The sequence below is a fragment of the Doryrhamphus excisus genome, linkage group LG5 (assembly GCF_037039965.1).
Source record: "Doryrhamphus excisus strain RoL-2023G ecotype Guam linkage group LG5, RoL_Dexc_Guam_v1.1, whole genome shotgun sequence".
In the NCBI taxonomy this organism is placed as follows: domain Eukaryota; kingdom Metazoa; phylum Chordata; class Actinopteri; order Syngnathiformes; family Syngnathidae; genus Doryrhamphus; species Doryrhamphus excisus.
In genome coordinates this window covers 4505516-4520554 of record NC_136361.1, presented here as the reverse complement: position 1 = coordinate 4520554, position 15039 = coordinate 4505516, and the positions used below count along the sequence as shown (strand labels likewise).

General features: G+C 33.3%; 1 protein-coding gene across 7 annotated transcripts in view; it reads right to left on the bottom strand.

Annotated features, from left to right (window-relative positions):
* relch (RAB11 binding and LisH domain, coiled-coil and HEAT repeat containing) overlaps positions 1 to 15039 on the bottom strand; it is a 55882-nt gene that overhangs the window by 30542 nt on the left and 10301 nt on the right. For 3 of the 7 annotated variants that reach the window (XM_078790600.1, XM_078790601.1, XM_078790602.1), the window contains exons 5-14: positions 13836 to 13925; positions 9758 to 9829; positions 9551 to 9606; positions 9354 to 9467; positions 7782 to 7979; positions 6979 to 7073; positions 5595 to 5957; positions 3316 to 3391; positions 3133 to 3228; positions 2773 to 2796 (exon numbers count right to left, since the gene is read on the bottom strand). In XM_078790600.1, coding sequence (XP_078646726.1) covers positions 2773 to 2796; positions 3133 to 3228; positions 3316 to 3391; positions 5595 to 5957; positions 6979 to 7073; positions 7782 to 7979; positions 9354 to 9467; positions 9551 to 9606; positions 9758 to 9829; positions 13836 to 13925 — 1184 coding nt within the window. The remainder of the gene's footprint in view (positions 1 to 2772; positions 2797 to 3132; positions 3229 to 3315; positions 3392 to 5594; positions 5958 to 6978; positions 7074 to 7781; positions 7980 to 9353; positions 9468 to 9550; positions 9607 to 9757; positions 9830 to 13835; positions 13926 to 15039) is intronic. The other 4 variants (XM_078790603.1, XM_078790604.1, XM_078790605.1 and 1 more) reach the window with 3 other exon arrangements.

Here is a 15039-nt window from a genome sequence, read left to right as displayed (position 1 = left end):
TCATATATTTTTTTATATATATTTTTTTCAATATATTTTTTATTAAAAAAAAAATTATCCCAATGGTAAATTGAAATTATGAGATAAGAAAGTCGAAATTACGAGATAACTGTGATAGCTGTGACTCTTCTACAAAGCTATCTCGTTATTTTGACTTTCTATCTCGTAATTTTGACTTTCTATCTCGTAATTTTGGCTTTCAATCTCGTAATTTTGGCTTTCTATCTCGTAATTTTGGCTTTCTATCTCGTAATTTTGGCTTTCTATCTCGTAATTTTGGCTTTCTATCTCGTAATTTTGGCTTTCTATCTCGTAATTTTGACTTTCTATCTCGTAATTTTGACTTTCTATCTCGTAATTTTGACTTTCTATCTCGTAATTTTGACTTTCTATCTCGTAATTTCGACTTCATCACCTTAAAATTTTGGCTTTCTATCTCATAATTTCGACTTTCTATCTCATAATTTCGACTTTTTATCTCGTAATTTTGACTTTTTATCGCATTATTTCGACATTTTATCGCATTATTTCGACATTTTATCGCGTTATTTCGACTTTCTATCTCGTAATTTTGACTTTATATCAGAATTTCGACTTTTCATCTCATTAAAATGAATTTCTATCTCAATTTCAACTTTTTCTCGTTATTTAAACTTTTTAGCTCGTAATTTTGACTTTTTATCTCGTTAAATCTCAGAATTTTGACTTTTTAATCTCAGAATTTTGACTTTTTAATCTCAGAATTTCAACTTTTTTATCTCATTATTTCGCCTTACCATTGGGATAACTTTTTCTTTCAGTGGAGGAAACGGGCTTCCATATGCAACACTTTATAACATAAATAGTAAAAAGATCTATGTTACACATAATTCCAATTAGAAGAAAAACAAGATGTTGCTTAATGATTTACACCGTCTGGTAAAAGACACCAGGTGGCAGGTGGCGTTTTAAAAACACCATTCCGCCGTTTCAAACACCTTTTGTTCTGAAGTGAATGAAGGTGTGCCTCCGAGTTCGCGCAGGTAAGAGATTCAAGTTGCAAGGAGGAACTGTGTGTGTGTGTGTGTGTGTGTGTGTTATGGCCAATGGCTCCAACTGACATAGTACAAAGTCCACATCTCCTAACGCCTGTGTGTGTGTGTGTGTGTTTTTGCCATTCTTGCACTTCGGTTTGTTGTTCTTGATTTCAGCGGGAGATTAAATTCTCTATAACTGTTGGTGGTTGACTAAAACAACATCACCATGGCGATATGCAAAGCAGGCCAAGTGTGAACAACTCCGACAAGACTTACTTCCTATCAGGTTTCAACACCCGGGACGGCATCTGATGTGGAAAATGTTTGCCCCCCTCCCCCACTTAAATGTACGTTTTATTAATAAAGGAGAATAAAATCCAAGCCTACATGGCCCTGTGTGAAAAAGCAACAACTGCAATCAAGCATTTGCGCAGCACTGTGGAGGAATTTTGGCTAACTCAGCCACATTGGATGGTTTTCCAGCATGAAACTCCTTTTTAAGGTCATTCCACGGCATCTTAATAAGTCCGGACTCAATGCCACTCAATGTTTTGGATCATTGTCCGGTTACAGAACCCAAGTTGGTTTCACTTTGAGGTTCCAAACAAATCCTTTAGTAGAAATTCATGGTTCCATTTATCACAGCAAGTCTTCCAGATCCAAACCATCACACTACCACCGCATTTTATTGTTGGTATGATGTTACTTTTACGCCAGATTGGAATTGGACAACTTCCAAAAAGTTCTACTTTTGTCTCGTCAAACCACAGAGTATTTCCCCAAAGGGTTTCTGGCAAGATTTGAGACCAGACTTAATGTTCTTTTTGTTCAGCAGTGGTTTTGGTCTTGGAACTCTGCCACTGTTTTTGCGCAGTGTATTTCTTATGGTGGAGTCACTGAGGTCTGCAGTTCTTTGGATGTTGTGGGGTCTTTTGTGACTTCTTGAATGAGTCATCGCTGCGTTTATCTCCGCCACTCACTGTCACGGTCCGAGTATGGGACCGCCACTGTGCCATGTTTTGGCCATGTGTGGATAATGGCTCTTACTGTGGTTTGCTGGAGTCCCAAATTTTTTGAACTTTTTCTACATTGATAGATCTCAGTTATGTTTTAACGGGGGGAGATAATCACTTTTTCCACAAAAGGCCATGTAGGTTTGGATTTTTTATATTTAATAAAAAAATAAAAAAATAAAAAATAAAATAAAATAAATTCAAAATAATAAAAATAAATTAAAAGTAAATAAATAATAATAAATCAATTAAAAAATAAATAAAAATATAAAATAAATAATAATTTCTCATGCACTTACATAATCAAACGTACAAATATAAGGCATTCAGAAGACTCATTCAAAGACGCTGCGATGTCATGTAGTACCCTACACCGGTCACTAGGTGTCAGTAATGTTACTGTAATGTTCGGTGAGACACACAAGCACCAGACAGGCTTTTATTGCACAATACGGGCTACTTTGAAGTCCCTTCCTGTCTTATTTTATCTGATTCTGTCGCCATATTGGGTTATACAAGTGTAAATGGACCATAGAGGTGTTATTTTATATCGAGAGGGCTCTAATAATATATTTTTTTACGTATTTAGAAGGTCATAAACAGGTTTTCCATGCTGTAACGATGATAATATTCAATTTAGGAATAAGGAATACTATTAACTGCAATAAATGAGGGATTACTGTATTGCAGAGGTGGGGTGGATCAAGTGAGGAAGCATGCAGATGAGCGTGTGAAGGACTCACCTGGCAAAGATGTGCAACCATTCTCTTTGAGGAGAGGCATGCACGAGAGTGAGAGAATGAGTGAAAAGAGAAGAAGAAATAAAAAATAAAGCCCGTGAAGGCAAACGGAGGAGCGCAAAACATGAGTGGCAGACAACATATGGCTGAAGCGGAATGATCATGATGATCTCCGGCGTGATAACAGGACACACATCAGCCAATGTTACATGTGCGACATCTAATAAGGTTAATTATTTATAATAACAGAATTTTATATATGTAAAAGGCTCATTTATTCATTTTAATTAATAGTCTTTAGCACCAAAGCCAATGGCTGCTGTGTGTCGAGAGTCATGGTGTGATATATTTTTTTATTTTTACCTCTCGTTTTGCAAGAAGGACATTCGGGACGATGTGAGGAAGGCAGCGACCCAGCATTAACATCACACTCTCCTCGCTGTCTGCTATACGAGACACCTGAACGCAACACAAAGAGGACCATGACGTAATTTGCATTGTTTTCGTACGTGTGGCATGAAAATATGCATGGACGCGTGTGTTGACCTCTGCTCCTAGACGGCTGTCTGAGCACATTCTGCAGAAGGACAACAGGGCTTGCTGGAAGGCCGGGGATAACTTCCTGGGATTGCACAAATAAGAAAAGACCCAAAGCGGTTACCGCAGCTTCAGAAATGACTGTGTTCAAACAGCGGTCTTGACCTAGAAGCGGTTCATGAGTTTGTTGGGAGAATTTCATGTGCTGGAAAGAATCTACAGATCTGTCGCCATCTAGTGGTGGCATCGTGAAACTACGCAGACCTGCTGCTGCAAAGCCAATACCTTGCTTCAATCTCATTTATACAATGCTACCTCTTCTTTGACCATCTAGTAGAAGAAATCCACAGTAATCCACCAGTAGGGATGAATGTTGAATTGTACCTAAAAGTTGAGTGATGACAGTGGGATCGAGGATCGAACCAGCAACAGCCGAAATGGGAAACAACTGCGCTACATCCTAAGCCATAAACAATTACAGCGGGACCAAGCATCGAAAATCAACAGCCAAGTTGGGAAACAATCACACAACATCTTGAGCCATAAACAATTACAGTGGGACCGAGGATCGAACCAGCAATGGGCGAATCGGGGAAATAACTATGCTAACTCCTGAGCCATAAATGGTTACAGCCGGACCAAGGATCGAATCAGCAACAATCAAATTGGGAAACAACCATGCTACATCTTGAGCTATATACAGTTACAGTGGGACCTAGGATCGAACCAGCAACAGCCAAATTGGGAAACAACCACGCTACATCTTGAGCCATATACAATTACAGTGGGACTGAGGATTGAACCAGCAACCACCGCATTGGAGAAATAACCATGCAACCTCCTGAGCCATAAATGATTACAGCCGGACAAAGGATCGAATCAGCAACAATCAAATTGGGAAACAACCATGCTACATCTTGAGCTATATACAGTTACAGTGGGACCGAGGATCGAACCAGCAATGGGCGAATTGGGGGGGAAATAATTATGCTAACTCCTGCGCCATACAGGATTACAGCCGGACCAAGGATCGAACCAGCAACAGCCGAAGTGGGAAACAACCACGCTACATCTTGAGCCATATACAATTACATTGGGACAGAGGATCGAACCAGCAATGGGAAAATTGGGGAAATAACTATGATAACTCCTGAGCCATACATGATTACAGCTGGACAAAGGATCGAATCAGCAACAATCAAATTAGGAAACAACCATGCTACATCTTGAGCCATGTACAGTTACAGTGGGACCGAGGATCGAACCAGCAATGGGTGAATTGGGGGGGAAATAATTATGCTAACTCCTGAACCATACAGGATAACAGCCGGACCAAAGATCGAACCAGCAACAGTCAAATTGGATAAATAAGGAATAAGCAATTACAGTGGGGCCGAGGATTGAACCAGCAACCACTGCATTGGAGAAATAACCATGCAACCCCCTGAGCCATAAATGATGACAGCGGGACCAAGGATCGAACCAGCAACAGCCAAATTCGGAAATAATCACACTACATCCTGAGCCATAAACAATTACATTGGGACCAAGGATTGAACCAGCAACCACCACATTGGAGAAATAACCATGTAACCTCCTGAGCCATACATAATTACTGCCCGACCAAGGATCGAATCAGCAACAGCCAAATTGGGAAACAACCATGCTACATCTTGAGCCATATACAATTACATTGGGGCCAAGGATCGAACCAGCAATGGGCGAATTGGAGAACAACCACACTATATCTTGAGCCATAAACAATTACATTGGGACCAAGGATTGAACCAGCAACCACCACATTGGAGAAATAACCATGTAACCTCCTGAGCCATACATGATTACAGCCCGACCAAGGATTGAATCAGCAACAGCCAAATTGGGAAACAACCATGCTACATCTTGAGCCATATACAATTACATTGGGGCCAAGGATCGAACCAGCAATGGGCGAATTGGAGAACAACCACACTATATCTTGAGCCATAAACAATTACATTGGGACCAAGGATTGAACCAGCAACCACTGCATTGGAGAAATAACCACGCAACCTCCTGAGCCATAAATGATGACAGCAGGACCAAGGATCGAACCAGCAACAGCCAAATTCGGAAATAATCACACTACATCCTGAGCCATAAACAATTACATTGGGACCAAGGATCGAACCAGCAATGGGCAAATTGGAGAACAAAACTACCCAAAAAAAAAATCATTTGAGAATGTGGGCGGGGTTATTTGAATAAATAAACGTCTATGAATTCAAACACTAATAAAGTTATCTCACCTGTTTGGCTGATCAAACTGGACAGGAGGCCGACTTTTAAGCTTATTGTGGGACGGTGGTGTGTTTTGCGTAGAAGGAGGGTCACTCCCAGGGTCTGAAACCCCTCGGATGTCCAGGTACTGTCCGTTATCTGAGAGAGTCTGAGGACAGCAATACATCTGGTTAGGTGTGACGTGTTTTATTGGCCGACACCCCGACATTAAGTTCAGTGTGGGAAATTTACGACTCCTCACCGCAGAAGGCGGCTCAACCGAGGAAGTGATGGTGGCGGAAGAGGATGCGGGATTGGATATATTCTGGGAGCTCCGGTCCAGAGGGGTTGGAGCGGGGGAGGAGACGGTCTGCTTCAAGGTCTGAATCTCACTGTGGATGTGGAACAGAGACTCTCATAACATTATTATTATGTTGCTATTAACATTATTTTGGCATTGTAAACATGGCTTAATAATAAAGAACACCGTCAACCACAATCCACACTGTAGTAGTAGTAGTAGTACTAGTAGTAGTAGTAGAACATAGGTAAGTTTCAGTTCTCAACCAGAAACAACTTTTTTTTTTTTTTAAAGACACATTTCGAGCACCCCTGGACTGGTGGCCAGCCAATCACAGGGCACATATAGACAAACAACCATTCACACTCACATTCATACCTATGGACAAATTTGGAGTCGCTAATTAACCTAGCATGTTTTTGGAATGTGGGAGTAAAAACCGGAGTACCCGGAGAAAACCCACGCACACACAGAGATGGCCGAGGGTGGGATTGAACTCGGGTCTCCTTGCTGTGAGGCAAGCACTAACCACTCGACCGCCATTTTTTTCCATAATAGTCATTTTTGTGTTTGTTATATATATTGTTATATTTTGTGTTTGTCATTTTTATTTTATTTTAATATATATACTTTTATTTCAGTCATTTACTTTTTAATTTTCTAACATTTTAAAGCCATTAAATTTTTTTATTATTTTTGACATTTTATTTAAGTCATTTTTTATTTTTCACTTTTTTTTTACCCTTTTCATTTTTATTTTATATATGTATGTATTTTTACACTTATAAGTCATTTTTATTTAAAAAATGTTTAACTCTTATTTTAGCCATTTTTTAAATGAATTTTTTTTACACATTTACTTTTTTTTATTTTTTGTGCTTTTATTTAAGTATTTTTTTTTTACAATTTCAAGTCATTTATTTATTTTTTTAATTATTAATTCACTCTGACTGGCAATTTTATTTGTATTTTTTTTACACTTAAGTACATTTTTATTCATGTATTTAAGTTATTTTAAATGTATACTTAAGTGTTTTTAAATGTATTTATTTGGCTAACATTATCATCCATTAGCAGAACGTGAAATAATAATTCAAACGCGATTCACGAACCTCTGAAGTTTCTTCATCTGATCGGCAAGACTCTGCTTCTCGTTGTTCAGGAGGCTGATCTGGTACTCCAACTCTTGGACCACCTCCGCTTGTTGCTGTAAGAAATGATGATAACGATGCTATAATATAATATGTTATGGTAATGGTTTTATCAGATTACAATTGAATGCATCACATAATCAGTTCACAGTTCCACATGTCCAAAAGGAGTAGAAAAAAGCAAAGCTTATTAAATCCTACCCCTCCATCTGGTACTTTTACAATCAGTAACTGTTACATTTGATCACTTCCTGCTTTCCGAATTATTTTTTTTTATTTTAGTTTTATTTTATTTTATTATTTTTTTTTATTTTTTGTATCAATTCATTTTTGTCCCGTTCCGACCATAGTAACTGTCAATATAGTGATCATATTTCTCCTCTCTTGTAGAGAAGTATTGGATGACATTTTTAGGGAATTGGTTATTTTTAGCCTTATGCATTATTTTAGCTGTTTGAAGATGAACTATATCAGCAAGTTGAAGTATTTGTGATTTTAGAAATAAGGAGTTAGTATGTTCTCTGTAGGCGACATTATGAATTATCCTTACTGGCCTTTTTTGCAGTACATTTAGCGAGTAGTTAAAGATTGCTTTTGTAGTTATTACCCCAAATCACTGAAGATAAAAAGTCAGGCTTCGCTACACATCTTCCTAGAAAAAAGCTTTGCATGTGTTAAGGTATATAGAACAAGTGCGTTACATTGAACAAGGGTGTTTTAAAATGTACAAACAAGCAGAGAGTCATAGGCGTCCCAGAACAAACCTGTTGCGAGAGGTCAGGCTTCTTGAGGGACTCCGGCGCGGCACAGTGTCCGGCGGGGACATCGCCAAAATCTGCCTCCACTGCAACGTCAACCGTGTCCCTCGCCGAAGGAAGAGGGGTACCGCAATTCCTGTAGAGTTGCAAAAGGTCAGGGGGTTTCGGAATGTTGAGGCCGACGTCATCCCACAGCTCAAAATCCTGGAACGAAAGAAGGGGGGGGGGGGGGGGTATGATCAGTAAGTTGTAGACTAAAGTGGTGCATCCAGTTCTCAACTAGTGGGTCTCATTTAGTGCTATTTTAATATATCTATATATTATGCATTATTTGTATACATGCACTTATGTTCTTCCTCTTTATCTGGACAAAATACCTTAATAAATTATTTAAAATGCACTTTGTGTAATTATGTGTCCTAATGTTTGAAAAGATGAAAAAAAAACAAATACATTTGCTTGCTTTGACTTAATAATAAATTGTAAAAAATTTAAAAATTTAATAAACAGGACTTAAAAAAAATATATATATAATGAAATTAAATAAAACTGACTTAAATGTAGAAAATAATAAATAAAAATGACTCCAATGAGTGTGAAAAATGTCAAATATAACTCAAAATTAATTTGACAAATAAGTGTGAAAAAATACAAATACATAAAAATGACTTTAAAATAAAATAAAATTCCTTAAAAGTGTAAAAATATAAAAATAAAAACTTAAATGTGGGAAAGAAATATTAGAAATAAATAAAATAAGCGAGAAAAAACAATTACAAATAAATTATAAAAATGACAAGTGAGAAAAATATTTTAATGACTTATGCAAGTGTGAAAAAATAAACGTAAAATAAACATAAAAATGACAAATATGTGTGGAAAAAATACAAATACATAAAAAAATGACTAAAAAATAAAATGACTTAAAAGTGTAAAAAAATATAACAATAAATAAATGTTGCAAAAAATATTTGAAATAAATAAAAATGTTTTAAATAAGTGAGAAAAACAATTACAAATAAATAATAAACATGACATTAAATTTAAAAAAGGACTTACAAGTGTGAAAAATATTTTAATGACTTATGCAAGTGTGAAAAATGATAAAAAAATAAACATAAAAATGACAAATATTTGACAAATAAGTGTGGAAAAAATACAAATACATAAAAAATGACTTTAAAATAAAATTACTTAACAATAAATAAATGTCGCAAAAATATTTTAAATAAATAAAAATAAAAATGACTTAAATAAGTGAGAAAAACAATTACAAATAAATAATAAAAATGACATTACTTATGCAAGTGTGAAAAAAATTATAAAAAATAAACAAAAATTACTGAAAAAATAATATTAATAATGACACAAAAAAGAAAAATAATAAAAAATCTAAATGATAAAAACAGAAAAAATAAATACAAATAAATGACAAACAAAAGCTTAAAAATAAATAAAAAGGTTATAGCCAGTTGAGAACCCCTGCCACATAGCATAGACGTGCATATTATACAACGTGTGTATTATGGTGGTTCTATTGGATGTAAGACCTGTGCAGGTATACCCCGAGGAGCTTACCTGATCATCATTTTCATCTGAGAAGGTGATCGATGAGAGCTTATATTCATTTTTTAACAAATACTCATTCACAAGGAAGTTTAAGGCTCTTTTCTCCAGTGGGCGTATCGGCTCCTGAGGCAGAGAGAGAAAAAAAAAAACTGACACCTAAACGCATCATTATGATTTACTTTTCCCGGTTCTCAAAGATCCCCCACCTGAATCTCAGGGCTTGACTTGAAGTTCTTTCTCTCCTGAGAGGGCACCTCGCTTTCTGTGAAGCACAAAATGAAAAGAAAAAACAGACGACAGATTCAGTTGGATGCTGAGCGTTGTTGGGGGAATTCTCTTTAAAAAAGGAAAAAGGAAAGAAAGTCGTAACGAAGAAGAGGCTCGGGTGGAAGAGAAGTTAAAGTGCGCCACACCTGCTGCCTGAGTCAAGTTGGCGCGCAGAGCCTGAATGGTCTCCTTTGCTTTCCGTAGCTCAAACTCCAGCACTGGACAGAGAGTGACATCACACACACGTACACACACACACACACACACACACACACACACACACACACAGGAAAAGCATCCAAACATAGACAGGGGAAAAAAAACAAATAAAACAAAGATGGAAGTGAAAAACACAGCAAAGATATTAAGAATCCAAAATTAAAACAACACAAAAGGTGGCATGCAAAACATGCAGCAGAGGATCATGGTAAAAAAAAAAATATATAATAATAATAATAATGAAAGGCTGTCTGACAAAGGACGTTTTTCCAGACTTTTTTTTTTATATCAGACAATAAATTCATATAAAAAGTTTTCAATTTTGTTTTCAATTCCGTACACAAGCCACAAGAGAAGCATTTGTCACATCTTACATAACCAGAATAAGGATTACGTACTCTACGCATTGAATTCCGATAAGCTAAACTATCATGGAAGGGAGGGGGGGGAAAAAATAGCACACAAGATCTTTTTGATGCAGGAAATAAAAGAAAACAACAAAAAAATTGAAGCCATGGAGCAGGAAAATTATGTTGCATTGCTGTGCACTGAGAATCTGCAATGTGATCCAAAACACTTCTCTCTTCAAACTTAGCGGTACGCTATTTTTATATGGATTATTTTTGACACTACATTCAAGTCATTATTATTTATTTTTCGACAATTCTATTTAGGTCTTTTTTTTTTTTTACATTTTTTAAAAGTAAATGTAACTTATTTTATTATGTCATTTTTATTTGTAGTCATTTTTTACACTTTTTATTTGAGTAAATTCATTTTTTTATTGTTTATACTTTAGGTCATTAATATAAATTACATAAATTTGTTCCATATAGTAATTTTTGTGTTTGTTATATATATTGCTATATTTTGTGTTTGTCATTTCATTTTCATTACACATATACACATACATATATATTTATACTTTTATTTCATTTTTACTTTTATATTATTTATACTTTTATTCCAGTCATTTACTTTTTAATTTTCTAACATTTTAAAGCCATTTAAAATTTTTATTATTTTTGACATTTTATTTAAGTCATTTTTACCCTTTTAATTTTTATTTTATATATATGTATGTATTTTTACACTTATAAGTGATTTTTATTTAAAAATGTTTAACTCTTGTTTTTAAATGTTTTTTTTACACATTTACTTCAGTCTTATTTTTAGTTTTTTTTTGCACTTTTAAGTATTTATTTTCAATTTCAAGTCATTTATTTTAATTATTTTTTAATATTAATTCATTCTGATATACATACACACATATACACACATTAAATACATATATATACACATACATACATACACTTTTATACTTTTATTTCAGTCATTTACTTTTTAATTTTCTAACATTTTAAAGCCATTTAAATTTTTTTATTATTTTTGACATTTAAGTCATTTTTATTTAAAAATGTTTCACTCTTAATTAAGCCATTTTTTAAATGTTTTTTTTTTTTACACATTTACTTCAGTCTTATTTTTTGGTTTTTTTTGCACTTTTATTTCAGTATTTCTTTTCAATTTCAAGTCATTTATTTTAATTATTTTTTTAAATTATTAATTCATTCTGATTGGACATTTTATTTGTATTTTTTTATACTTTTTATTCATGTATTTAAGTTATTTTAAATTCATACTTAAGTTTTTTTAAATGTATTTATTTTTAATTTATATTTGTAGGTCTTTTACAATTTTTTATACTTAAAAATGTGCTTTTTTTAATTGTGTATGTCATATTTTAAAACCAGCTATTACACTTCCAACTGTAGAATAAATACCTTAAAAAAACTTATAGGAAAATTACTCTATTTTCTTTCAAAATAATATTTTCATAAAAAGTAAATGACATCCAGTGCAAGTATGAGCCATGACTGAATAAAAAGTACATATTCCATATTTGCAGACCGTGAGTGCACATAATACAATCGTACCAAATAGGTAACAAAGCTGAAAAGTAGGTGGAGGAGAAAAAATAAAAAATAAAAAATAAAAGCTCGTCTTGGATGGAGTGACTTCAGTGTCCAGTATTGCCCACTGGGGTTTGATCAACGTGAGGAGAAAAGCCAGAGACAACCCCCCCGAGTCAGACAGCTGTGGGCAGGCATCTTTTGCGAGGGGGCGGGTAGAATTTTGGAAATTAAAACCAGTGAAAATCCATAAAAACAAACATCTCTGCTGCATGGTTTTTCCCACATTGAAACAGCATTCCATGCATCTCCAGCGCAGTTAGGACACGCCTTCTTGTATCACATGATGTGGCTTAGTCATCAAACCACATTTGCACTTTCATACACTTGCAATTCTCTACCAAAAACACTAGGGCGGCAGTGTTTTAACACTGTTATTGCACATGATTGCTCATAGTCGTGCATGTTATGCCTGAATTTAATCTCAGTTATTTCAAATTAGAAAAGTGCATTGGACTAAATTATCTTAATTGTCAAATTTTTTAATGTTCTGAACTCCTGTTTCCATACCAGTGTTGTAGATATTTGATGTTGAACTTCCCAATAGCGAATGACAACGCCTTTTTCCACATTTGTTTTTAAATTTTCCATATATCTAAACTTTCTACTTAATTTTAATTTTCAAACATTTTCTTCTAGTAATATTATTATTTAATTCTCATAATATATGGACTTTTTCCATAATTTTTTTTAAATTTATTTTGTATTTCCTCATAATAATATGACTTTTGAAAAAATATTTTTTATTAATATTCTAATTCTTTTTTGAGGCATTTATACAAATGTTTTTTGGGGTTTGTCATAATATTAAACTATTTTCTTCTAGTAATATTATTAAATTCCAATGATATTTTGACTTTTTCAGAAATACATACTTTTTTATTTATTTTGGGTTTTTTTCCTCATAGTATGATTTTAGAAAAAATATTATTTTCTTAATATTTCAACTATTTTTGTGGCATTCATACAAATGTAAAAAAATAAAATGATAAGTTTATTTTTGTGAAATTTCAACTTTTTCTAATTAGAATGTAGCTTGTTTCTCTTAATATTTTGACTTTATTCTAATAAATCATTATTATTTATTTGCCTTTTTTGTTGCCCCCACCCCATTTCAACCTTCATAGTTTTTCCATATTTTCTTCTCGTAATACTTTATTTCTGTAATATTATAACTAATTTTACAAACATGACAACTTTTTTTGGGGGGGTTTGTCATAATATTAAACTATTTTCTTCTAGTAATATTATTATTTAATTCCCATAATATTTTGACTTTTTCAGAAATATTTTTTTTATTTAGTTAGTTTTTTTTCTCATAATAAGACTTTTGAAAAAATATTTTTTTATTAATATTTCAACTATTTGAGGCATTTATACAATGTAAAAAAAAATAAAATGACAAGTTTATTCTTGTGAAATTTTGACTTTTTTCTCATTAGAATGTGGCTTGTTTCTCTTAATATTTTGACTTTATTCGAATAAATTATTATTTATTTTCCTTTTTTGTTGGCTTTTTTACCCCTATTTCAACCTTCCTAATTTTTCCATATTTTCTTCTCATAATACTTAATTTCTGCAATATTATAACTAATTTTCCAAACATTACAACTTGTTTTTTGGGTTTGTCATAATATTAAACTTAAAAAAAAAAACACAAATTTTTCCTTAATATTTCCACCATATGCTATTAAATGTCCTCATAATATTAAAGTGTTATGGTAATAAAATTAGGCCTTTTTCTCTTTAGATTACCGATATGTGTAACAGGACATACGTCCTGTTGTGGAATAAATACATATGTGTTGTATACAGTTTTTTAATATTGGTTTTCAAGATGCGGAAAAAAATCTGATACCAATCACATTTTTATGCCGATACCGGTCCCTAATTTTAACTTTATGTGACTAAAATGACCTTCCCTTTTTAAAAACGACATCACGGCTATACATTAGCATCAGTTTCTATCCCACCATCTTTTATTTCTGGGAGTCGCGCTGGAGCTCCCATAACACAGTATAGGTCATCTTACCGGCCACCCGTTCATCTGACTCTCGATTGCCATCGTCTGAGTAACGGGCGAAATCCAGAGAGTCCAAGGTGCTGATGCTGCCTGCTCGATCTGCACAAATACAAGTAGAAACAACACTTACACTTGTGCACCAAAACTCACAAACTTGTTAAAATGAAAGCAAATGTTTATATTAGGGAACCGCTGCGGAGGCACGGGACAAAATGGCAGATAAATACACAATACAATCCAATGTTGTATCAATCACAGCAAACCAAACCCATTACAACTGGAACAGCAGATCCTGTTCTACAACCACGAGGAACATCACTGCACAGATCACATGATATCCTGGATACCGCATCATGGTCGTAAACTTGGAAAAAGATGACATTTAAAAAAACTAACTTAACCTTCTAGAGGGTTTTACATTACATTAAGGCTGCTATTAATTATTTTGCAGCCCGCAGCAAAAAAAAAAAAAGTTAAAATATATATATTTTTTCCTCATAATATTTTAAGTTTTCTTGTAAAATTAAAAAAAATTTCCTAGTTACAATATTACTTTTTTCTCTTATTATTTGGACTTTATTCTTGTACATTTTCAGTTGTAAAAATTGAATAAGCAGCAGCAATTTTACATGAATCAAATCAGCATATCAAGAAAAATAAGTCATAATTTTATGACAGTAACATTGGAATATAATGAAGGAAAAATAAAATAATTTTAGGAGCTCAAAGTTAAAATATTACAGAAAAAATGTATATATAAAAAATATATATAATTCCAGCTTTTTATTTTTTATTATTTTTGGCCCACAGCACATTATAATATATAATTTAATACTATAATATAATTTAACAAGATAATAAAAAAGGAAAAATCTGCAGTAATTTTACATGAATCAAATTAACATAATAAGAAAAAAAGTCATAATTTTATGACAGTAACATTGGAATATAATGAAGGGAAAATAAAATAATTTTATGAGCTTAAAGTTAAATATTACATTAAAAAATGCTACTAAAGTGGGCCTGTGGTTGTTTTTTTTTTGGCCCACAGCACATTATAATATATAATATAACCCTATAATATAATTTAACAAGATAATAAAAAAGGAAAAAATCTGCAGTAATTTTACATGAATCAAATCAGCCTATTAAGAAAAAAAGTCATAATTTTATGACAGTAACATTGGAATATAATGAAGGAAAAATAAAATAA